The sequence below is a fragment of the Podarcis raffonei genome, chromosome 1, assembly GCF_027172205.1.
Source record: "Podarcis raffonei isolate rPodRaf1 chromosome 1, rPodRaf1.pri, whole genome shotgun sequence".
Taxonomy (NCBI): domain Eukaryota; kingdom Metazoa; phylum Chordata; class Lepidosauria; order Squamata; family Lacertidae; genus Podarcis; species Podarcis raffonei.
Window position 1 is genome coordinate 49,607,422 of NC_070602.1, and position 23,353 is coordinate 49,630,774.

The 23,353-nt window shown below is 45.4% G+C and overlaps 1 protein-coding gene across 3 annotated transcripts; it reads right to left on the bottom strand.

Annotated features, from left to right (window-relative positions):
* Positions 1–1,417: 1,417 nt before the first annotated feature.
* Positions 1,418–21,510, bottom strand: SLC39A13 (solute carrier family 39 member 13). 3 transcript variants are annotated; one of them, XM_053386115.1, is made up of 10 exons: positions 21,368–21,508; positions 9,754–10,056; positions 8,777–8,890; positions 6,656–6,777; positions 5,709–5,864; positions 4,732–4,821; positions 4,292–4,342; positions 3,548–3,680; positions 3,327–3,426; positions 1,418–2,986 (listed from the first exon to the last, which is right to left on the bottom strand). In XM_053386115.1, exons 2-10 carry the CDS (start codon positions 10,022–10,024, stop codon positions 2,911–2,913), a joined length of 1,113 nt encoding a protein of 370 aa, XP_053242090.1. In that variant the 5' UTR covers positions 10,025–10,056; positions 21,368–21,508; the 3' UTR covers positions 1,418–2,910. The 3 variants fall into 3 exon arrangements, with proteins under 3 accessions (XP_053242090.1, XP_053242099.1, XP_053242107.1); XM_053386124.1 differs by lacking the exon at positions 21,368–21,508 and adding an exon at positions 21,114–21,359; XM_053386132.1 differs by lacking the exon at positions 5,709–5,864 and having other exon boundaries at positions 21,368–21,510.
* Between the last annotated feature and the right edge of the window lie 1,843 nt (positions 21,511–23,353).

Consider the following 23,353-nt stretch of genomic DNA (forward strand, 5'->3'; position numbering starts at 1 on the left):
CCAACAGTGGATGTTGTTCCTGCAACTTATGCAGGCTACAACCAAGCAATTGTCCTAACGATTGTTCTGGCATCCCATGACTCAGTAGCACATCAGATGCATATTCACTGTGTCACATGTGATGTTGAGTTTTGAGCTGCAAGCTGTGCAATCATACAGAAACACCCACCCCTCAGGATCTAGACAGAGTGCCTAAGGGGCATATCTCACCTTTAGGCTTCACTAGAACTCAACAAACAAATGATCTGAGGATTGAAAGCACTAAGGAGTAAAGGCATGTTCAAACTAGAACAAAACTCAAGAACTTAATACAGTCTGAACCCATCTGACCTCTCTTTTAAACATCCTAAAACAGGAATATAACAAAAAGACTTGTCAGGACAAAAAACTGCCAGATCATTTGCACTTCCCCACGTGTAATTAGCAGCACATCCACGCTACTGAATTAAAACAAACAGCACATACAACAGATGCCTGGAGTGGAGAATGGCAGCAGAGTTTTGTGCTGATATTCTCCCAGTAGTGTTTTTGAAAGGAAAAAAAAAAGTAGATAAGAAAATGGTCATCCATTTGCTGGAGTCAGGATGCAGATTTAGCTGCTGCCGTGGAAACTACTGTTTGTTCTAGGGCTGCTTGTGTCATTGGTGCAACACTGTAAAACGCTGAGAGCGGCTCCCAGGGAGAAGAGAAGCTGGTCATTGCTACAGTCAGGCGCCATATGTTATTATTAAAATGCTTTAATAATAACATATTGAATTCCCAAACCCTTGTGGCACAACGGGTCGGTGTGCCTAGCTGTTAATCAGAAGGTTGGTGGTTTGAGCCCACCCAGGGATGGCTGTAGGATTCCTGCATTGCAGGGGGTTAAACTAGATCAGGGACGTCCAACTCCCAAGAGACTGCAATCTTCTCCCAGAAAAAAAAAAAACCCATGGGGGGGAAGGTCTAAGTTGTTGAGCTTTTTTGGAGGGGGCACCAAATTTGCAGTCCTAATTAGTTAATGGGAATGCTGAAAAACCCTCACCAAAAACAGAACCGAGCAGCGAGCTTCTGTTTTAGCGATCCTGCATGAATGAACGACACAGAGAGGGGCTGGGGCCAGTAATGAGCAAGTGATCGACCAATATCACCTGGGAATCAAGCTGCCGATCACGGTCGACTGGTTGGACATCCCTGGACTAGATGATCCTCATGATCCCTTCCAGCTATACAATTCTATGATTCCAAGGAAGTGCCTCTTTAGAGGCCCAGTGATAATCAGGCCTGTGCCCATTCCACAATTTGGTTGCTGCAATATTTAAGTACAGAAAACAGACACACAAGCACAGATGATAAAAAGTTAGGACTACAAAGAAAACCATACAAATCTGCAACTAAAACTGTGACTATTCACAGAAAACAACATAACTTCTACAAATAATGATAAAACATTTATTTATAAACAAGTTCAAATAACGAAACAGCTCGTTATATAAATGTAACATCATTGTATTCTTTTATTTTGAAGAGCACATAAGCTCACACACAATTTACCTTTGTGCCACTGAAGACAGCTTGGTCTGAAAGCGCTGTTTATTTGCAACAAGACCATTTAGTCATTTGTTCTTCTGTCTTTCAATACACACTGAATCTCATTGCTGTTTTTAGAAGCCATTTCATCTCACTGTTTGGCAACTGAAGGGCCTATTCGAATTAGGCTGTCAAGCTGCGTTTACTTCCGTTTTTAAACTAGAAGTTATAACACTTAGTTTTCTTGACAGTCCTGACTTTAATCACTTGTGCTGGCACTGAGTGGCCAGAAGTCATTCCTCTTTGTTTGACCCTGCAACAGTTGCACATCCAGAAAATCTTTCTTTTCCTCTATTTTTGGTAAAGCAAGCCAGCTCACTCAGCAAGGAGCTACCAGGTCAGCCAAAAGGAATGCAAAATGTGTCACAGGGGCTGAGACAGATCCAGAAAGGCAGAGTCTGCTGCTTCCATACTACCTTACGATTTGAAAGCTTGAGGAACTCTTCCCAGTTTAAGCTGTACAGCCATAAACCAGGCATTATAGCCAGGTTCCTTGGTTAGAGGCAGGCATTGAACAACCTCTCCAAAAGTTTCCAGCGTGAATGCTGATTTCAGTTATAATGCTTCAATCCAACTGGATCTTCAGTTACTGCTTAGGGAGAGGGACAGGATCAGGCAGTAGCAGACCTCATCCTAGAAGGTTCAGAAAGCAATTTTATGGCAGGGTGGGAGAAGGTTTCCATAGCTCAAAGGTAGCACTTATGATTTCCATGCAAAAGGTCTCAGATTCAATCCCTACTATCTCTAGTTTGAAAGGGATCTTGGGTACCAGAGCCTTCCTTGCCCAAGATCCCGGAGAGCCACTGCAAGTCAGAGTACATAATGCTAGGCTAGAGGGACTAATCTAAGTCTGACCAGGTATATTGTGGTTTCCTATATGAAACAACCAGGTATTTTGGCCTGGGATGGAAGATAATTCTTTCATCTCTATGCTTACATTGCAACCTGCCTTTTTATTCTAGCACACATCAAGTCCAAACTGGCAACACTGCCCCTTTCAGCAAAAGCAGTTCCTCTCTTCATTGCTGGTTGTTGTTTTGTGTTCATTTAAATTATTATTTTTTTAACCACACACACACACACAACTTGAAAAGAAAAATCCAGCCACCCCACTTTCTTTTCTCAATACTTTGAAAGTCCTGGCCTGTGAAGCTTTAGAAACAAGAAATGGAGTGCAGTATTCTCCTCCAGAACCAGGCTTCCCTGATTTGCCTCTCGTAGCAGCAGCCAAATCCACAGGCACACAAAACAAAAATTCAATGGTGTCCCTTATTGCTCTGTAACAGTTCAGAATGAAGGCAGCTTTGGGAAGCAGCAGAAGGCAGCCGGAGCAGGAGTCGCTCATTCGGTAGTGAATGAGAGAAGCACCATGACAATGATGCCGGTACACAGGAGGAGTACTTGTTGCACTGAGTTCCTAGGCGAAGGAAAAAGAAGAAGAAGAGAGGATGGGCTAAAGATCAGGCATGATGAGGATCTGGATCCTTCCATCCCCCACATTTTTATTCCTCCTGGGACCCTCAAGGCGGCTTATAATGGCTCCAAGATCAGGAATGGGGAAGCTTTGGTTCTTCAGATGTTGCGTGACTCCAACTCCCATCAGCCCCATCAACACAGTCAATAGGGATGATGGGAGTTGTACTCCAACAATATGGAGGGCCACAGATTTCGCTTTGCTGCCCTGGAAGTTATGCATGGGGTGTTCCCCACCCCCACAAGTTTTTCTTCCCATAAGTAGATGTGGTGAAGACACTTACCAAGGATTCTTCTCTTCTAAGAGATCGGGCACGACATTTACCAAGGCGATGTATAAAAAGCCCCCTGAGGTAAATGGGAGAATCCAAGCGATGGTTTCCCCTGTGTGGATAGTGAGAAACACATCAGTGACCAGGAGGTGGCAGGAGAGAACTGTATTTGGGTAAGATGGGATGGATATGGGGGTCTCTCATTCATCCCTTCTGCATACTCCAACTCTTACCTGTCCCTTTAGGTGACTGAGCACAAATTGCAAAGCAAGCACCGAGAATGCCTCCAAGGGCTGTGGAGAGCTGTAACTTGGCTGCGCTCCAGCGATCAAAGCCAGCACGAAGGAGGATGACAAAATCTCCCACCTACAGCAACAAAGCGGGGACAAAAAAAAGAGAACTGCACTGAAGCTGACATCAGTCCCAAAGCATGGCACTGCAAGCTCTTTTCCAGAATTGCCATCTACAAAAAGTCCTTTCCTGAACAGATAACTAATTCCAAGCCGCAGAGTTAACAAGTGGGGAAGTCAAACATGGAACATAGTCAGTTAACTCATTTATTCTAGCCTCATAGGGAGGAAAAGTATTATTTCCAATTATTTGGTTGGCAATAAGTAATTCTAAGCAAACAGAACATTCACCATCTGCCGCCGCCACCACCAACACGTTGGCTGAGAGAAAGCCTAAGGATGTGCAAATACACAATATTTGCTTATCCCTTGTCTCCCTTCCATTCCATTTACTTCATTCATTGTCAAAATTCAGATTGTAAGATTCTTGGGGCAGGTACCTTTTTGGATTTTGTTACTCTGGAAAGTTTTGTATATTATTGGCAGTGTGTGTGTGTGTGTGTGTGTGTGTTACAGAGTGTGTATATTACAGAGATTTGCTCACTCTTTCAAACAAAGCCCTGGCCTCCCACTCAGAAAAAAACATTGAGACAACTTCCCAACAAGCCTATTACAGATCCTGCTTACCTCATGGGGAATTTCATGCAGAAGGATTGCCATAGTGGTCAGGAGCCCAACCTACAGCCAATGGCAGAAACATGTTAAGACATTCCATATCACTCAACAGGGACACAAGTGCAGCAAAGCAAGACTTTTCTAAACATTTTTTTCCTGGGGGGAAAGGGGAGATGCTGACCCTGCCCCCCTTTGAATGGTGATCTGTGCAGTTTTAGTCTTCAAAGCAATTGCAAGGGCTTTTAGTGTTGGGTTTTAAGGAAGAATGTGGAAAAAGCTGTAGTTATTTAATACATATTATATAGATCTTCTGCTAGAATGAAAGTATTAGGAAAAAGCTATACAGAAACAGCACAGAATTGCTTCTTATTTGTCTACTTGCATTTAACACCAACCTCTGGGATCTTAACATTAGGGGAGAGTCAAACAGGTCCCCTAAACAGGGAACTTACCTTTCTGCTAACCAAAAAGCTGGCTGCCACTGCCAGGCCATGTGTGAAATTATCTATTGTGTTGGCCAAAAGATTGAGGTATCCGCTGATCTACAGTGGCAGGGGAAAGAAAGAGAAATAAAATCAGAGCATCTAACGCCTGAAAGACAAGGAGACCACAGACAAAGGCCATTTTCACAAACAAAGGTAAGAATGCCAATTTTATCCACAATGTAGCTTATATCAAACTTGTGAATGTGGTTGACGAGGCACATAACATAGTAAGTAGCAGTCTTTAAAGTGACTATTGTATTCTAACAACCCAATGGATGTGAGTTATCCTGTTTTGACAAGCAGATGCAGAAATTTAAAATATGGGTTGTCAGCTGTCAAACAGGAATGCAGCACGGGGCTTTTCTCTTAGTGTATGTGGTCCAGTTCGCCTCTCCTGAACTGGAAAATGGCAGTTATATTCTTAAAAACACAGAAAGATGTTGAGAGATGGCATTTTTGTAAAGACGCAGGAATTTTGTTTTTAATGATAGAAACTTTTAAAGAAAGCGGCTTAAATTCAGGTAAAGACTGTGTACATAAAAGATCAAGAAGAAGGCAGGTGAAGGTCCAAACCAAGCAGGCGATGATGGAGTTGAAACCATCATTCAGTGGTAAGATCCAATGCTCAATCCCTGCCAATTATGTGGGACTGGGAAGAACCTCTGACTTTGACTCTGGACAGCTACTGCCAGTCAGAGTGGATGGGGCTAGACAGCCCAACGGTCTGACTCACTATAGGGAAGATTCATACATGTTTAAGAGGAAAGCATCTGCATGCCTGATCTCCCCTAAAAGTGGGGGTTTGGGTATTTTTTTTTACATACTGCCTGCCATCTTTGCTTTCAGGAAGTTATTTAACTTCCTTTTGAGTTGTTTTTGCTTAGACACATATGGCATTTTCTCCACTGGCCCATGGACCCCACCCTCACCACCAAATGGTTTACCTTGATCTTCTGGGCTGGTAGCGAAGACAAGTGAGAAGAACCATTACTCTGAGCTGTGCCCAACTTCTTTCTTTGGACTGGACTGGCTGCCTCCTGCACAGCAGAGAAACTGCTCCCATTTGGAATCCGTTTAGCAGGTGCTTTGGAATCACTGACCTAAGTCACGGAGAAGCGGCTGGTCTTTTTCCATGTCCATCAAACAGTGGCCCAGAAACCTTTTCCCATTCACTTCATACAGTGCTATCCTAAACTCAAAGAAAACTATAGCTACTTCACATCTGATGATCTCCAAAGCAGAAGAAAGTTTGCAAAAAATGGACACAGAAGCCCAGAGACTGTCATTTTAAGTGGTTTGTTAGGCAAAGTCACACAAATCCGACAAGGACGACCTCCACTTTGCTCATGCAAGGTTGACGGGGAAGCAAACAGATATCCTGCTTTCCTGACTCCCTAACTCTAACCTAAACACACACACACAATTCAAAACTTGAAAATCCCATACTTTGTATTTTGCATAATGTATTCAAATACCATATTGAAATCATTTATGCCAAATATAGAGGAAGTTACGCCAAGCACAGAGGAACTGTGCACATGGTGGGGGCGGGAACTCATATAGGATAGGGGTGGTTAAATTGTGGCCCTCCATATTTTTTGGGAGTCTAACTCTCATCAGCCCCAGCCAAATGGTTAAGAATGATGGGAATTGTAGTGCAACAACATGTTGGAAGGCCACAAGTTAACCATTCCTGCCATAGGGCATTATGGAGCCCTTCTGTTCTCCTCTTGACCTTCACACAATGAGTTTATGTCATGCCTCCTGAATCACCGAGGAGGCTACTGGAGGGATAGGAAGTTAAGCTTCATGCTGTGTTTCCAAGATCACATGGCAACATCACATGTCATAATCAAACTGGGATCTTGCACCCCTCTCAGAATCCACTCACCAAGCTGGAGCTTCCTTCCTTTCCACTGTCTGGGAACATCTTCTGGAGGCTCAGGAAGGTCAGCAAACCAATGATCACCCAGAGTCCCAGGAGCTTCTGCTGCTGGAAACTCTGCCCTTCTCCTGTAGAGGGGAAAGAGGTAGAATGGGCAAGTCTCACCGTAACCTGAAAATCAGGAGCCCCCAAAACCATTTTCCCCACCCAAAAGAAAACAAAAGTAACCCCCCCCCGCACGCTTCATTCACACGAAAGGCAAACTGGTTTCCAGAAGAAACATACAAATCTGGAGCCAGTGCACTCTAGAGCAGGGTTTCCCAGACTTGGGTCTACAGCTGCTTTTGGACTACAGTTCCAATCATCCCTGACCATCGGTCCTGCTAGCTAGAGGTGATGGAAGTTGTAATCCAAACACAGCTGGAGACCCAGGTTTGGGAAACCCTGCTCTAGAGTATTAGTGCTGCTGGTGTAAAGTAAGAACCCACACACTCAGTACACATCTCTGATAAAGCTGAAACAAAAGAGTCTAAGGGTGCTTCCACATGTCAGCTATAGTGGGGATGCCAACTGACCCAGAGCATCAATCACCTGTAAATAACACAGGTAGGCAGGGGATGGATGAGCTCTGTGCCTGATGCTGGAGTGGGTGAATCTATCATAAATTGACCCAGCAAAGCTCTTTTGTTCTCAAGCACTCTTCTCAAGTGTAGAAAAAAGAAGCCTTGAAAATAGAAGAGGACTCTGTAGCAAAGGGTGGGGGGGGCACCTGTGCTTTCTATAGCTCCCTCTTCCTACGGCTACCACTCTCTGTCTCTCGCTGTATATCTCTCCCACCCATCTCTTCCTGGATACCTTCACGCACCTAGCTCCCTGCCAACCCACTTCCCGTGACAGAATGTTGATTCCTTGAAAACTCAAGTCCTGCAACTTGGATATGCTTTACTTGCATGTTTTATTCAGAGAAAAAATCTGGAATTTTTTTGTGTGCAAAGAGACATAGGCAGCCCCTGGTTACAGCCACACGTTTACCAGGGCAAATTCTGAAGCTGAGCCTGCCTAAGCTGTGTGCACAGGCATGAAGTCTGTGCTCTGGAGAGCTCATTCCTCCTCCTCCTCCTCCCGCCACACCCTGGCAAAGTTCTTTGCCTAAGGACAAAAGATGTCCTTTTTGATTAGATGGAGTGCGGTCAACTTCCCACACGCTGTTGAGACTGGCTGTAGGCAAGGGAGAATGACAGGCATGTGTGGGGTGACGCAATCCTGAAGCCCAAAGGCCAGAAAAAGGCTGACAAGGCGGGGAACGTCTTCCAAGGTCACATTTTCAGGAGGCACAACACCTGCGGACTCAAGGCAGGCAGCAGCGCAAGGGCAGGTGCCCTTCTTATGGAGGGAGACCTATGCAGACCTTCAAGATCAGAGGAAGTTGTCCTTTATGAATCAAGCAGTTAATTACAGGGCTGCATGGAAAAGCACCCTTCCTCAAGGCTGCTGAAGTGCAGAGAGGCAACAACATGCTATTCAGGAGCAAAGGCGGCTGTGTTTGTTACATCTCTTGCATCTATAGAAGAGTACTTGACAATTCCTTCCTCAACTTGGTGCCTGGTTGTTGGACTACAGCTCCCATCAACTCCTGCCATAGTGGTCAATGGCCATGGAGAATGGGACCTGTCCTCCAACAACATCTAGAGGGCTACAGGTTGGGAAAGAGGGACAAGGCATTTTCCCTATGATAATTAGCCATGAAACTCACTGGGTGACCTTGGGCCAGCCGTTCACTCTCAGCCTAGCCTACCTCACACGGTTGTTGTGAGGATAAATGGGGAAGAGAAGAACTATGTTCACCATCTTGAGCTCCTTGGAGGCGAGGTGGGATACAAGTGCAACAAGTTGATTAGTAATTCATTTGACATAGCTCTGGAAGAAGCATGACTATATTGTTAGTATTATTAAGAGTCAAAGCATAGAGCAGAGAGAAAACAAGCCCTGGCGTCCAGGCGTCCCCTTTGAAAAGATAACAAGAGAGCCCAAATGGAACACAACAATCTGTGCAGACGCAGGGAAAGAAATGGCTTGCAGATCAGTGCCTGTGTGGTTTCAAGGCATTTGCACAGTTCCAGGCATTACCTGCAGTGGCACTGCAGGTGTAGGCCCAGGCCTCTGGGAGCAGGTGCAGAAAAACATTTCCCAGGAGCCCACCAATGGCAAAGCTCAAGAACTGCTTCATCCGATGGGATCCCTCTGAAAAGACAAAGAGCAGCCAGTCACCACAGAGCTTGATCTCATCTTGCTATGCTACTCATGGGAAAGCTGAGGGAACAGTCATCTCTTCCCCCATGCATAGGGTTTGCTGCCATAGCAGCTGATCAGGATGCTTTGTCTGCTTCCTATAAAATGCTGAAACTGGGAAAGCCAGTTGAAACACCTAGTACATTGCTCCTGCTATTTGACAACAGAACCCAGTGGGGCAGTTGTGAACTCACAAGGGGAGGTAGGGCCAGTGGGAAAATTGTGTCTGCCTAGTGTCTAGAGAAGAGAGCAGGGCTGTGTTTATTCCACAGTTTTGAGCCCGCACCACACAAACACACAACTTAGTGTAGAAGTCAATATCCTGTTTCTAGCCCTTAAGAGTACAAAGATAAAATCAAAACTATGCAAGTGGTGCCAAGGGAAATCTCAAAAGCCACAGAACGGAGGCATTTCCAATTGGATTTCCAGTGGCCAGAAGACAGGGCTTCATTGTTATGCCTGATGCTTTGCCCTTTCCCATGGCTAGTAGGAAACAAAGGCTTACAAAATACTTATACCTATGCATCAGTTACACAAGTCACAGAATCTACCTCTCGTGACATGAAATTTGGTTTACTACTAGAGGGTGAAGGTCCTATTTTAGAAAATCCACCTGCACATGCTCAACACCCTAAACTTAGCCATTGTCCGCCCACCTGACTTCATGGAATGACTTGATAAGTGCATATTGCTCCTGTATTACAATAAGCATGCCACATCCAGGTCTTGCATTTAAAAGCTGTGCTACCCCGAGCAATCCCTGACTGGGATGCTGAGCCAGAAAAAGGAGGCAGAAATCATCAGGGGGTGCTTACCTTCTGACTTCAGTGCTGCCCCTGTCTCGAGAGGAATTACCAGCAGGGGAAGGACCCCACTCAGCCCAACCATAACTGAACCAATCAGAGAACAGATCCAAGCATCCAGGCGCTCCTCGCTGAATATGGCCCCCCAGGACTCAGTCTCCTTTTCACACAGGGGACTAGCCTCATTGTCAGCCTGGCTCAGTGGAAGGTCGTGGGCCTGGCAGGCAGCCGTAAGCATCAAGAAGGAGAGGGTTCCATGGAGAAGCAGTCGTTCCCCCATCATCACTGTGCAGCCTCAGCCTGGCTGGTCAATCCCTGCAAGGAAGAGGGAAAAGATGAACAGTCCATGCCTAAGACTCTTCAGTGCTTCTCCTCTTCACCCATCCCTTTTGAAAGTCAGTCCCAAGACATTTGTTATTTTTCCCCTCCTGAACTAGTCTTCCCATTGTTGACTTTAGGGGCAGAAAGGATGAGTCATACTTCTTTCTCTCATTTTTTTACTAGATGGAAATCTCATAACAAAGCGAGATGTCCCTGCAACTCCTAGGTAGCTACTTATTCTTGTATGTGGGATCTTCATATTGTGAAAAAGAGGGATCAGCATAGATCTCGGCAGCCCATTTCTGTGACTGAACATCACTTTCCTCACACTGGGGCTGTGTGGTTCTGAACCATTCCTAAAAGAAAATTCACATATCTCCTGTATACACTTATTGAGCTGGTGGGATTTTTCTGGTGTGGCCGGCTGGCCCATTTAAATTTGGCCACGCGGCCCAGTCAGACCAAACAAAGGCTCCCCCACCCATTCCAAGCATAGAGGCCAAGGGCATCTGGCAATATACCAACCAACCATCTGCGCTCGTGACAGCAATGGAATCTGAGGTGGAGTGGCCACCTGACCAGTTCACCATGGGTGGCTTGAGGCAACATGCTGACTGATGAGGACATTACAAGGACAGCAGCCCAGCCAGAAACCCATCAAAATGGTAGTACAAAACTAGACCCAGAGTTTAATGGCTTCTGCAGATACTAAAATTATGTAAAAGAGGAATTCAGCATGCCACTAAGCAGATCTCTGTCAGCACAAGTATTTCTGCTTACCTAATGGAATGATTCGCTCTCTTCCCCCACCATGCCATAGCCTCCAGCATGCCTCAGATGAAAATAGGGACATTTTCATCTGAGGAATGTCGGAAGGTATGCTGCCTCTTCAGCACCTGTGCTTCTGCTGCCATGGCCCCAGGAGTTCTCACTCTCCCCCAACTGACCCTCATTGACCCCCACTTTTTCTGCTCCCCCAGCCCTCACATAGAGCATTTCCTACCAAAGGAAGTGCAAGTGCCACCACCAATACGCAAATGGATGTATGGCCCTCCACCATCCTGAAAAAAACACCTTAATCCCAATTTTGTTTTGTTTTATTCTTTGGTAGATTTACAAATATAAAAACACACACCAAAAAAAAAATAATTTTAGGGAGGGAGGGGGAAAGCCCCATTGCTATAGCAGAAGTTCTTGCATAGGCTTCTGCTGGCAGGGCCTGTTAGTTGAATCCCACCCTTAGTGGTTGGAGATGTTGGACTTTGCCTGGGGAAGCCCATGTGTAAGCGGCTGTTGATAAGCAACTCCAATCTCCAGACTGCTGTGGCCTCATCATGACCAAGTATAAACACAGACCTAGGGGATGGGGATAGGAGTGTCAGACCCATCCTTATCAGTAGATAAAGACTCAGAAGAACAGCGAGAGGGAGATGCAGCAGCAATATAACTGGGAACCTCCACAGCCTACAAAGGCAAGCAGCAGGAAGTCTTTACCACCTGGGGGAGGAAAGGTAATGAAAGAGAGAAGAAAGAAAGAGAAAAGTATTCCAGACCCTGAAGGGTCAATCAGAAACTGTGAGTTATGGTACTCCAGAGAATCAGAGAGAGAAAGTAAACTTTGGGGCTGTATAAGAATTTTAACAATATTTGAAACTAAGTTCCTGCTGATCAGAAGAGGCTGGGACTACATGTAGGAGAGGGAGACCTTCCCAGCTCTCCTCTAGAATCCTGAGGCCTACTTGAGTCTCTGAAGGAACCTAGGCTGCCAAACGTTGCTGGACCTCTCTTGAAGAGAAAGTAAGCAGTAACACCATAACAGATATATTACAAGTGTATCTGCATATTTTTGTAATCTGGTCAGGGCTGACCTGCTTCCTCCCTCTTTGCCCCATCTATGCACTTCCAGCCAGGTTTGTGGTGGTGTGAGAGAGCCAAGCAGTAGCCAATTCCACAATGTATGCTCTGTCCTGTCCTGACACATGTATATCCAAGATACCATGTGGTCAGGAAACACCTTTTGGGAAGTCACTGGAGCAACCACTCAGAAAGGACAGCTCAGGGGTTTAAGGCTCTTCAGCAGGGATAGCCACAGAATTTTTAAATATTTTATTTAGCCCATCTGTTGGCCCTGCAGTTTGAAGCTAGGAATTTCTGGTCAAACTATTTCTTCGGCTAGCCTGTCCTGTCTACTTGAGTCTGATTGGCATCAGCTTTCCATGGTCTCAGGCAAAGATCTCTTCCGGTCCCACACTTGCTTTGTAGTTATTCAATGGAAGTATTTATATCTTGCCTTTCAATCATACTAAAAAGGCAATTGACAACATTTTCAGTAACCCAAGATACTCTTGGCTTGAGTTGCCAGAGATTAATCCTGAGGCGCTTTTTGCATGCAAAGTGTGTCCTCATCCAATGAGCTCTAGCCTTCCCCTCTCCACCCTCACACAGATTCCATCCCTTCCTCTCCTTCCTAGATTTCTATTCTATAATTACTTTCTCCCCAAGATTTTCTGCAGGCAATGCAGTCCCCTCTCCTGCTTCCCCAAAGAGTTGAGCTGGCAAACATGGGACTCCCTGCCCCTCTGCCTTCAGAGCAATCCTGTGAGATAAGATTATAATCAGACACAAGCCTTATTCGCTCAGTCTCCCCAACTCCTCCAGCCAATTACCATAACACAAGAGGCTGTCCTACTCATGGGGTCTCCCCATCATGTGATCTAGAACCCCAATCTTCTTAAGACTTCTTAATTGCATGGGGAGCTTTCTGCCAGTGCAGTTTGCCGTCTTTTGGGGTTCCTTTTCCAGTCAGCAGTGTCATCTAGAAAGTCTTCCAGAATCCTCCACTTTACAGTGAACTCCCATGTGGGAATAAACACCTCACCTATTTTGGTTCTTCTTAAAGTATTTATTGTCAAAGTAACATTACAGTGTATATGGTTACCAGATTTTTTTCAATGAATCCAGGGACACCTTTTTTTTTTTTTTTTTTTTTGAAGCTGAGTAGCAACAGGGAGTCAGTAGTGGGGATGGTGAGGCAAAAGACCCTGGGCCCAAGCACACATGCATACTGTATAAAGGTGCAAAGCCCTTCTTTCGCACCCTGTGAAACATAAATGTGCAGAGTTTTTTTAAAAACTGGGCAATGGCTGCCTGCCCGCGGCTCCTGAGCCTCCCCTGATCTGTCAAAACAAAGGGGGGAAGGGGGCAGGAGAACGAGGGAGGCTAGAGAGTCATGCACCGTTGCCCAGTTTTTTTAAAACTCTGTGCATTTATGTTTCACAGGGCGTGAAAAAAGGGCTTTGCACGTTGCCCAGCAGAGAAACCATGCGCCTTGCACCCCTCCTGGGCCATGGCTGCCCGTCCACAATTCCCATGCCTTCCCCATCAGTCAAAACAAAGGGGTCAGGGGTCAGGGGATCTGTACCGCCAGATGTCCCCGGTTCCCCTTCGGCAGTGGCGGTGGCAGCGGCAGTCACCAGCCCGGAGCCAGCCACAGCCAACTGCGCTACCAGGCTGGCTCCGGGCTGCTGAGGCTGCCGCTGCCACATTTCCCAGGGACAGATTTGCAAATCTGGGGACATTCCAGCGACGTAATTTGTCCAGGGACAGATTTGCAAATCCGGGGACTGTCCCCGGGAACGTCTGGTAACCCTAATATAACTTGTACAGTCATACCTTGGAGGTTGAAGAGAATCCGTTCTGGAAGTCTGTTCCACTTCCGAAACGTTCGACTTCCAAAGCGCGGCTTCTGATTGGCTGCAGGAAGCTCCTGAAGCCAATCGGAAGCTGCAGAAGCCCCATCGGACATTCAGCTTCCAAAAGAACGTTGAAAGTCGGAACACTCACTTTCGGTTATCAGTCGTTTGGGAGCCAGAACGTTTGACTCCCAAGGCGTTCGGAGTTGAGGTACGACTGTATAACTACTGGTCTAATAAAGTAAAATAAAACTATATGCAGATAATCATTCGGCCATCTGGCCAGAGCAGCAGCCTCTACACCACACACACACTTTCTCATCCAGAGCTTGCCTTATAAAGAAACCTGTTGCTAAGAGCAAAATTTGTTGCTATGGCAAAACTTTTTAAGGATCATTTGAAGTTATTGTTTAGACTACACTAACACTTTCTCAACATTATTCTCCAACATATGGGGCTTTGCAGGAAAGATGATGAAGATGATGGCGGAAGAGATCAACAGGTAATCGAGAGCAAGCAGAAATGGATGGATGGATGAGGCTACAATGACTGTTTGAAGATCCCTCAGGGAACTTTGTGGCTGAACCAGGGATTTGATTCGAGGTCTTACTCATCCACTGCACCCTTCTGGCTCCAGTGATTTAAGAGAGGCTTGGAAAGAAACACTCGCCTTATATTACAGAGGAGTAACTTCTAGGCAAGGCCATTCTGTCATTTGGGAGACAGCTCTCTTTTTCAGTCTACTCACATCTGCCAAACATAGGACATGTGAACAAGCAGGCAAGGACAAACATTTGTGGCTTAGCAGCTCATATGCACTTGCTTGCAAGGCCCATGGTGGAATCAGTGAATTATGGAAAATTCCTAGAAGGCAGAGTTCCAGGGGGCTAGAAGGCCTGGGAAAACACTGGGGAGGGGGAGGGGACAGAGCAGGGCTCCCTTAGTCATGCCAGTGCCAACTAATTTGGGGCCAACACATCTGAGACATGTGAGGTATCAAAATGCCTCCCGAAATTCCTTCTCTGAGTCATCCTAGGTTGAACCTGCATGTGGTGCTTTGAGTAATCTGTTGTCCCCCTAAGAACATAGGAAGCTGTCTTATACAGGTCCATCTAGCTCAGTATTGACTGGATGCAGCTCTCCAGCAGTTGAGACAAGCGTCTTTCGGAGCCCAGATACCAGAGGCCAAACCTAATCAACCACATTTTCCCTAAAGTCAGCACACCTGCTTTCTGCAAACCATGCAGCACCAGATGCCCAGCCCACAGAAGCCCCCTGCTCACTGCACAACATATGGGTGAAAGAAAGCAAAGCTCATGTGGGGAACACACTCTGCAATACTCAAGTTTCCTGCAGGATTCCCTCCAAACCATCAGAGCCTTTTTCCTCCCGGGGAATATTTCCCCTGTCACACACACACACACTTCTTGTTTAGCAATAAAACGGAACAAGGAAGCACTATTTTTAACTACCACAGCTCCTCTAGGGAAGATGCCTATTTATAAAAGGATCTAACCAATTCATGGCAGAAGATGTTGATCAATGGCCATTTCCCATTACAGCTCCAAAGGAAGTTCCATTTTCAAAGGGAGTGTACCGGATCATCAGATGTTAAGGCCAACTATCGCAATATTTCTGTTATGTTCAGGGCCTGCTTATGAGTTTTCCACAAGCATCTGGCCAGCAGAAAAAGTGCAGAACTAGGTCAAATGCAGCCAATCGGTTCTTACATTCTCAAGTGGCAAGTATGGGAATAAGGAACCTATGGCTCTACAGATGATGTTGAACTAAAATTCTCATCCCTGACCACCAGCCATGCTGGCTGGGGCTGATGGGAAATAGAGTCCAACAACATCAGGAGGGCCCACAGATTCCTCAGCTCTTCCCTAGGTGTTTGCCTAGTGACTGTTAGTAACTCTGAGCCTGCATACAGGTTTTATGGTGTTTTATATTTTGCTGGAGGGACATGGGTGGTGCTGTGGGTTAAACCACAGAGCCTAGGACTTGCCGATCAGAAGGTCAGCAGTTCGAATCCCTGCGATGGAGTGAGCTCCCATTGCTCGGTCCCTGCTCCTGCCAACCTAGCAGTTTGAAAGCACGTCAAAGTGCAAGTAGATAAATAGGTACCGCTCTGGCGGGAAGGTAAACAGCGTTTCCGTGCGCTGCTCTGGTTCGCCAGAAGTGTCTTAGTCATGCCAGCCACATGACTCGGAAGCTGTACACCAGCTCCCTTGGCCAATAAAGCGAGATGAGCGCCACAACCCCAGAGTCGGCCACGACTGGACCTAATGGTCAGGGGTCCCTTTACCTTTAGATTTTGCTGGAAGCCCCCCAGAGTGGCTAAGGCAACCCAGTCAGATGGGTGGCATATAAATAATAAAATTATTATTATATTATTATTATTATTATTATTATTATTATTATTACACTTGCCATGAGGTTACCACCCAAACGCAAGTGATCTCCAAACCAGCAACCATATATAGTAACAGGTTTTAGGTGATCCTCAATGGATCCCCTTTCCACTTCTCCAAGGTACCACTGCCCACTCACTCTCCCTCTGTGTGCAAACTAAACAGCCTCCAAGGTACGGTCAGTGATGTGCAAGGGAAGTGGAGGGTGTTGTTCCATTTCCTAACTCATCATTGCTTGCCCACTTGGAGAGGACCGATGAACAGGCACCAAAGGAAAGTAGATGGACCAGCATCTTCAGAGCATTCAGAGCTTCAGAGCATGGCAGTGGACCCTTTCCTGGAGTGGGGTGGTACCCATGGATGCCACCTGCTTCTGCCTGGAACTCCATTATCATATTGTGAGCCTCCAAACCTTCCGAGGAGAAACAATGAACATGAAACCAGGGGAGCAAATAGTTCTACATATTATGACAGAGAGAGCGAACATTTGCCATGGAAATGGGGGGGGGGGGCGGCATTTTTGCCAACATTCCTCTAGAGCTTGAGTGATGAGGGCCAGCACAAAAGATTCTGCATCTCTCCTCTCCTGCAATTGCAACATGTCACATTAGTAACATAAAGAGGCAATGTGTTTGTGGGATTGAACCATCACAGGTCAGGCACCATGGTCAGAAGTTCCATAACCTCTCACAACAACTAAAACTCAATATTTTCAACTGAGTAAATTCCCATATCCAACTATGAGCCATCAAGTATTAAAAAAACCTTTGTGTGTGTGTGTGTGTGTGTGTGTGTGTGTGTGTGTGTCCTAAGAAATCCCCATTATTTATTTATTCTTTTAAAAAAAAACCTCCAGTCCTTGGTAACTCGGGGAAACAGCTTTAATGCAAAGCACATCCGGCCTAGTGACCCTTTCATAATTCCCAGCGAACAGGATTGAAGTCATGACCCGCACAATTTTTTTAAAAGTAGAACCTTGACTCAGAGCACATTCCATGTGGGGGTATTAGAAGTGGGAATTGTCCCAGAGGAGAGGAGACTCTGCTTGCTAGTGAATAACTGTGTTCCCTGGAGGATTATCTAAATTGCGAGGAGCTCCTGAAATAGCAACTGGAGGATGATTGATATACGTAAGATTTTTTTTTTTCCAATTCAGAATGAGATGCTGCAGGAAAGAAACCCAAAACCAGACAACAAGAAACACAAACAAGCCTTTTCATATGGCACATGTAGAAGATTGGGGTTGCTATCTGAAAAACACTTCTGGTTAAGCATGCTTAGGATTATGTTATTAACACTGTGAAAAGTCTGCATGCCTCTCTAGACAGGAGACCTACACCCACTCCATTCTCTTGGATGGTAGACTTGATAGCCAATGCCACTTGAAATATAAGCCTAGACCAAGAGAAAGAGAGAAACGGAAAAGGGAAATAGACCAGAATGTTTACTTGAGACATTTCTGAAACTGCTTAGTCTCCCTTGCAAGAGATTTCCAGTCTATTCTAGAAATGGCCTTTATCCAATGCACCTGGAAAATCCAGCTCAGCTCTCCCCACAGCAAGCTCTGTGCAGCGGTCAAGAGTTTCTTCTGCTCCTGCCTCCTCCCCTGACAGCCAGCAGCTTTACCCTTCTGCTGACCACACTGTTCCAGCATTTTTCCAGTCTTATATCCTACCGCCATGCCACTCTTAAAATATATATATTCAGGCATATTCCTCTGGAAGCCCAAGGCTCATCTCTAATTATGCCAGAGAGACCAGACAAAATGTCATCCTATTCCCCCGCAACGGAAATAGAAACAGCAACAAACAAACTCTCTTCCAGACCCTTTTACGAGTCCAGCAGCAGCAGCAGCAGTAAACGCCTGGAATCCTACTGGAAATCCTGACCTTCTGCCAACAGCTACAAGGCTTCACAGCTCCCAGCCGCACCAATTCTGCCACTGTGGGGTTTGAAGCAACCCACTCACCCTGGAGTGACCCATTCAGAACCAAAGCCTAGCCTGATGCTGGAAGCAGGCCTAGGTCTAGTCTGTGGCTGGATGTAAGTTTGCCTGGGAGCCTCGTTCCCATGTCAGGGTTCCATGATGGAGCTCTGTTAAATAAACAAACTTTTATCCCTGCAGAGACAAACTCCTGTCAAAGAACATACGTATCTGAACTGGAAGAAGCATTACAGCTGTTGACATGTTTTTATGCCACTTCTAATTTTGCAAAGTGCTCCAGATCATATTAGAGTATACAACTGCCTTGTGAGGTAGGGCATTGTTCCCATTCTGCAAGAGACAAAATTGGAAAAACAAGTTTGATTTGTCCATCCAGTGAGTCCATGGGAGTGATGGGCTTGCCCAACATGCTACTTCAAGAGCCATCATGGAATTCTCAAAAAGCACCTAATTTAAGCCTACCAGGAGCATGAGTCAGTCACAGGTAGGACTGTGTGGACTCTGTGCTAAAAAATAAAAATAAAATTCAATATCCCAAGCAATTCTGCACCAAGAAAAGCAGAACTATCTTTCTTACTTTGCCTAATTTATTTTTCAATACTTCTTCTTCTGCATAATTTATCCTGGTTCTGCAGGTCACTGAAACGCAGCCACTGGAAGCCTTATTCATCCAGCTCTCTGACTTCTGATATTTCAACAGGCTAAACAATCTGAAATTTTTTTTGTAGCCATAAGGACCAGTAACTTAAATGAAAGCTGAGGGGAATGTGGTTTCTGCATGCAATACCACATTATGCGTTTTCCCTCCACTTTCACAAAGTCACAGCAACATACAGGCTTGACTATTATTAGTGTGGAATTTTTCAGCAAGTGGAGACATCATCTATGAACTCATCTTATGAACAGAAGTGCAGCTAGCAATTCATGGGGGGATATGTTCTGCACCTATTCAGCAACCTCTAAAGGAGGAGAAGATGCCCCCTTTCTCCAAACTGCTCTTTGATCATTTTTCTTCTTCTTTTGCACCTTATTTTGCTAACAGCGTTGTCCATTAATTTCTCTAACCCCCTTTTAGGGCCATCTCAGACAATGGACATCATCACAAGCTGTAGCAGTGAATCCAATCAAGTGATTACACACTGTGTGAAGAAGTGCTTTATGGCACCTGTCCTGAACCTAAAAAAGTTCATGGGAGGACCCAAATCCTAACATTATGATGGAGGAGGAAAAAGGTTTCTGTGAAATTTGTCCACACTATTCATAGCTGCATAAACTTCATTGATGCCCCACCTTCACCCTAAAGAGAAGCAATTATCAAATCACCACACCAGCAGTCACTAAGAGAGTAAGAACATAACGAGGCAAATGACAGGTGAACTTGCTCCTGGTTGAAAGAGGATCAAGTCATGAGTCCTTCATAATTTAAAACAGTTCCACTGCATGAGTCCACCATTCACCAGTGAAGATACAGCTAATCACAGATCTTTGAGAGGCATGTGTCCTTACTTAGCCTCAATGCAGATGTTCCACTGTGCTTCTAAAAACTTCTGTAAGGTCACAATGAAGTATAGTGGGTCATGCCTTCTGTATGACATTCCATAAGTTAAGATAAACTACTTGTGACACAGTAACTACTCTGCACCAGACCAAATCTGCCCATTCCAGTTTCCTATCCTATTATAGGTAATTAACTTAGCACAGCTAGGATGATTGGGTTAGCAACCATAACTACTGTTGTGAATGGATCACTGTGTTCATTTTACATGCATTTGAGCTTTAACAGACTTGTCAGAAGCTTTTTGCATTTCACAGCCCTTTGATCCCACTTTTTACATTCCACCCTCCCTCCTCTACATATTTATGTATATATTTTATCTGTCAGTTGAGGATAATACATTATGCATCTGGTGAAGTGAACTCCAGGTCACAAAAGTTTATACATGGGTGGATAAGTTGTTGGACTACAGCTTCCTTCATCCCTGACCATTGGCCATACTGGCTAGGGCTGATGGGAGTTGGAGTCCATCAAGATCAGGAAGGCCACAGTTCCTGATCCCTATTATTATCAGAAAGCCTGCAATCCCACATGTACTTGGCTGCAAATCAGTCTTGTTGAACTCAGTGGGATTTACTTCTGAGTAGACTTGCAAAGGCTGACACTGTATTTAAGATGCCACAAGACACACTTGTTTCTGCCTATAAGAAGTATCCTAACTCTTACAAGACCCAATTCTGGGTGGCCAAAAGACATAAAACTTCTACCAGATAGAATACACTTCCATTCATCCCTAGTGCAGGTTCCTCTATGTACCAAGCCATTATTTTGCCTTTGAAATTCTTCTCTCCTCATCTCCCATTATAATTTGTCTGAAGTGGAAGCTACAGTTTGAGTGGGCCAGCTAATATGCTAAAGCTGTCACCACAGATGTTCCTTTATTAAAACACGTGTCTATTTATTAAGAGGCACAATGGGACATTATCTAAGAAATTGTTCTAAGCAGAGTTGCCTTGGGAGTAAACCTCATTAAAATAGCTTCGGAGTAAACATGCAGAGTCTATTTAGCGGCGACTTCTGCTGGAAGGAAAACTGGTGGAGGAGCGGAGAAGTGAAAAGCGATGGGGTACGTGCAAGGCTCATTAAGCACATCGATGCGTGCCGTATGGATCAGAACTCTATATTATGGTTATTTACCTTCTGAAAACAAAATTACGAGGCGGCTCTTGCTCCTTGGGAGAAAAGAGCGCTACATTCTCCTAGTATCACCCACTTCTCGGAAGCCGATAAAAGGAAACCCCTTGTCTCAACAAACCATACCGAGTCTAGGAAACACACAATCACAAGATCTCAAAAGCGCAGCACTTTGAAAAAAGGAAGAAAGTGAAGGATCAGGCTATAATTAACGGCAGAGACAACGAAGCTAAATGCAACATCTGTCAGCAAATGATTAAAGGACTTGGGGGACGAAGAGCCGAGTTCCCCCGAGGCATCAAGTAACCCACCTGGTCTATGAAGGATACCCCTCCACATACGCACTTCAATCCCGGGGTGCTCTTTCTTTTCCTATTGCTGCCCGGGCACAGGGTACCACTTGCGCCTCCTCTGCCCTCGCCTCTTCCATCCCGCTCTAAGCCCCGGCCGCGCTCCGCCCGCCTCTCTGCCTCAGCCGCCCCGGAAAAGTTGGGCTCCCTCGACCCTCGGGATGGAGGGCAGGGGTGCTTCCCACCCAGGGGCAGCTCAGGGGCTGGTTCGTTACCGTGCGACACCGGGGAGCTCCGGGCTGCCCCTGCCATCCAGCTGCGTCTCCGCTCGGGACTCCCCCCGCCTCTTCAGCCTCGGCTCCGCCTCCAGAAGCCAGCCACGTCGGTCCCATTCTCCTCGGATCAAAAGCCGCCGCTCCGGCGGACGCTTTAGCGCGCGGCACAGCTTCCGACGTGTCCGCCAAAGGGGGACCGGATAGCGAGAGCACACGCTTCTTCTAGAAACGCTAAGGGAGCCAGCGGGGAACAGGACATGCTTCCGGTTAGGGCAGGATGGGGGACCGGAAAAGAGTATTACTCTGCCGTACAAGTGACAGAGCGCAGGTCTAGGGCTGCTTGCTGCACCGCTGAGTACTGTGTTCGCCAAAGCGGAGGTAGACGCGCAGAGAAGCTGCCGTTGCTGTCTCGTGCGCCACGCCTCCCTCTGGGGTAGCATTTGTGTTAAAGACTCAGGAATAATCCCTTTTTGGGTCTATTTGGTTGATAGACATCCGATGCCCTTTTAAAATGTGTTTTGGAAGAGGAGATTCTTGTTCTTGTTTTTATTGTGTATTTTGTGTTCTTATCTTGTGGACCGCCCTGAAACCTGCAGGTATAAGGCGGTATACAAATTTAATAAATAGTAATTGAAATATACTCGGAGTCGAGAGTGGATTTCATGCTCTTTATTCAGCTCATAGTGGTGAGGATGAATGGAGTTCCCCCAGAATGTCTGCTTTATATACATTATTTACACAATGGGCCTCACGTGATTGGCTAATTCCGGGATTCTCCTGTAGGCCAATCAGGTTGCAGATTCACTTCCACCTGGAGCTGGATTGGGTGGCTTCTGTGGACCAATCAGACTGCTGCATTCTGGATCCTATTCTAGGACCAATCAGACTGCCGCATTCTGAATCCTATTGTTCTAGGACCAATCAGACTGCTGCATTCTGAATCCTATTGTTCTAGGACCTATCAGACTACTGCCTTTTGGATCCTACTCAACTCAGTACATAACAGTAGTAGTAGTAGTAGTAGTAGTAGTAATAATAATAATAATAATAATAATAATAATAATAATAATAATTGCAAACCTTATAAAGAAGCCTTCCCCAACTGGTCCCCTCCAGAGGTTTCGGACTGCAGCTCCCACTGGCTGGTGTTGAGGGGATTTGTGGTTCAAAACCTCTGAAGGGCACCGGGTTTTGGAAAACTCTTCTAAAGAGTGGCCAAGCACATTTCTTGTAACCTAGAGTGCTTTTTAATTTATTACCTGAAACTAGTTCCCCGTGTCTATTCTTTGATCTTTAAAATGCTGGAACTGGCTAAGACTTTCAATTGGGTTAAAGCAGGGATATGTGTAAACAGCAACCTGTGTAGATTGTTGCAATTAAACTTTCAACAAAACCTTTGTTTTCAAAGTGCCTGCCTTCACAAAAGCAATGTCTGATAACGCAAATCATTGAGGAGTGAACATGAAAGGTTTGTGAGGGGAGAAAAGATCTGAAGGTTGGAGCCACTGAAAGCATGGAGAGGTTTAACCTGGGTGCTGGTAATGACTGAAAATTTCTGAGGGTTATCAGATGCCTCCAGGTGTTTGTTTACAAAGTACAGTGGTACGTAGGTTTTCGATCATAATCCATTCCAGATGACCATTCAACTTCCAAAACATTCAAAAACCGAAGCATGCATTTCTGGAAGCATTTCCTTCTGGAAAGCTCAATACAGAAGTCACATGGCACGTTCGGCTTCTGAAAAGCATTTGAAAACCGAAGCAGTTATTTCCAGGTTTTCAGCGTTCAAAAGCTGAAACGTTCAACTTCTGAGACCTTCGAAAACCAAGGTTCCACTGTATCTCCCTTCATAAAATGATGCTTGAACAATAGCACACTCTATTATTTATTTGTTTATTTAAATTTATATACCGTCCTTCACCTGTAGATTTCATTTTTTTTTAATGAATATTTATTAGATTTTCCAATTTTATATAAACACATAAA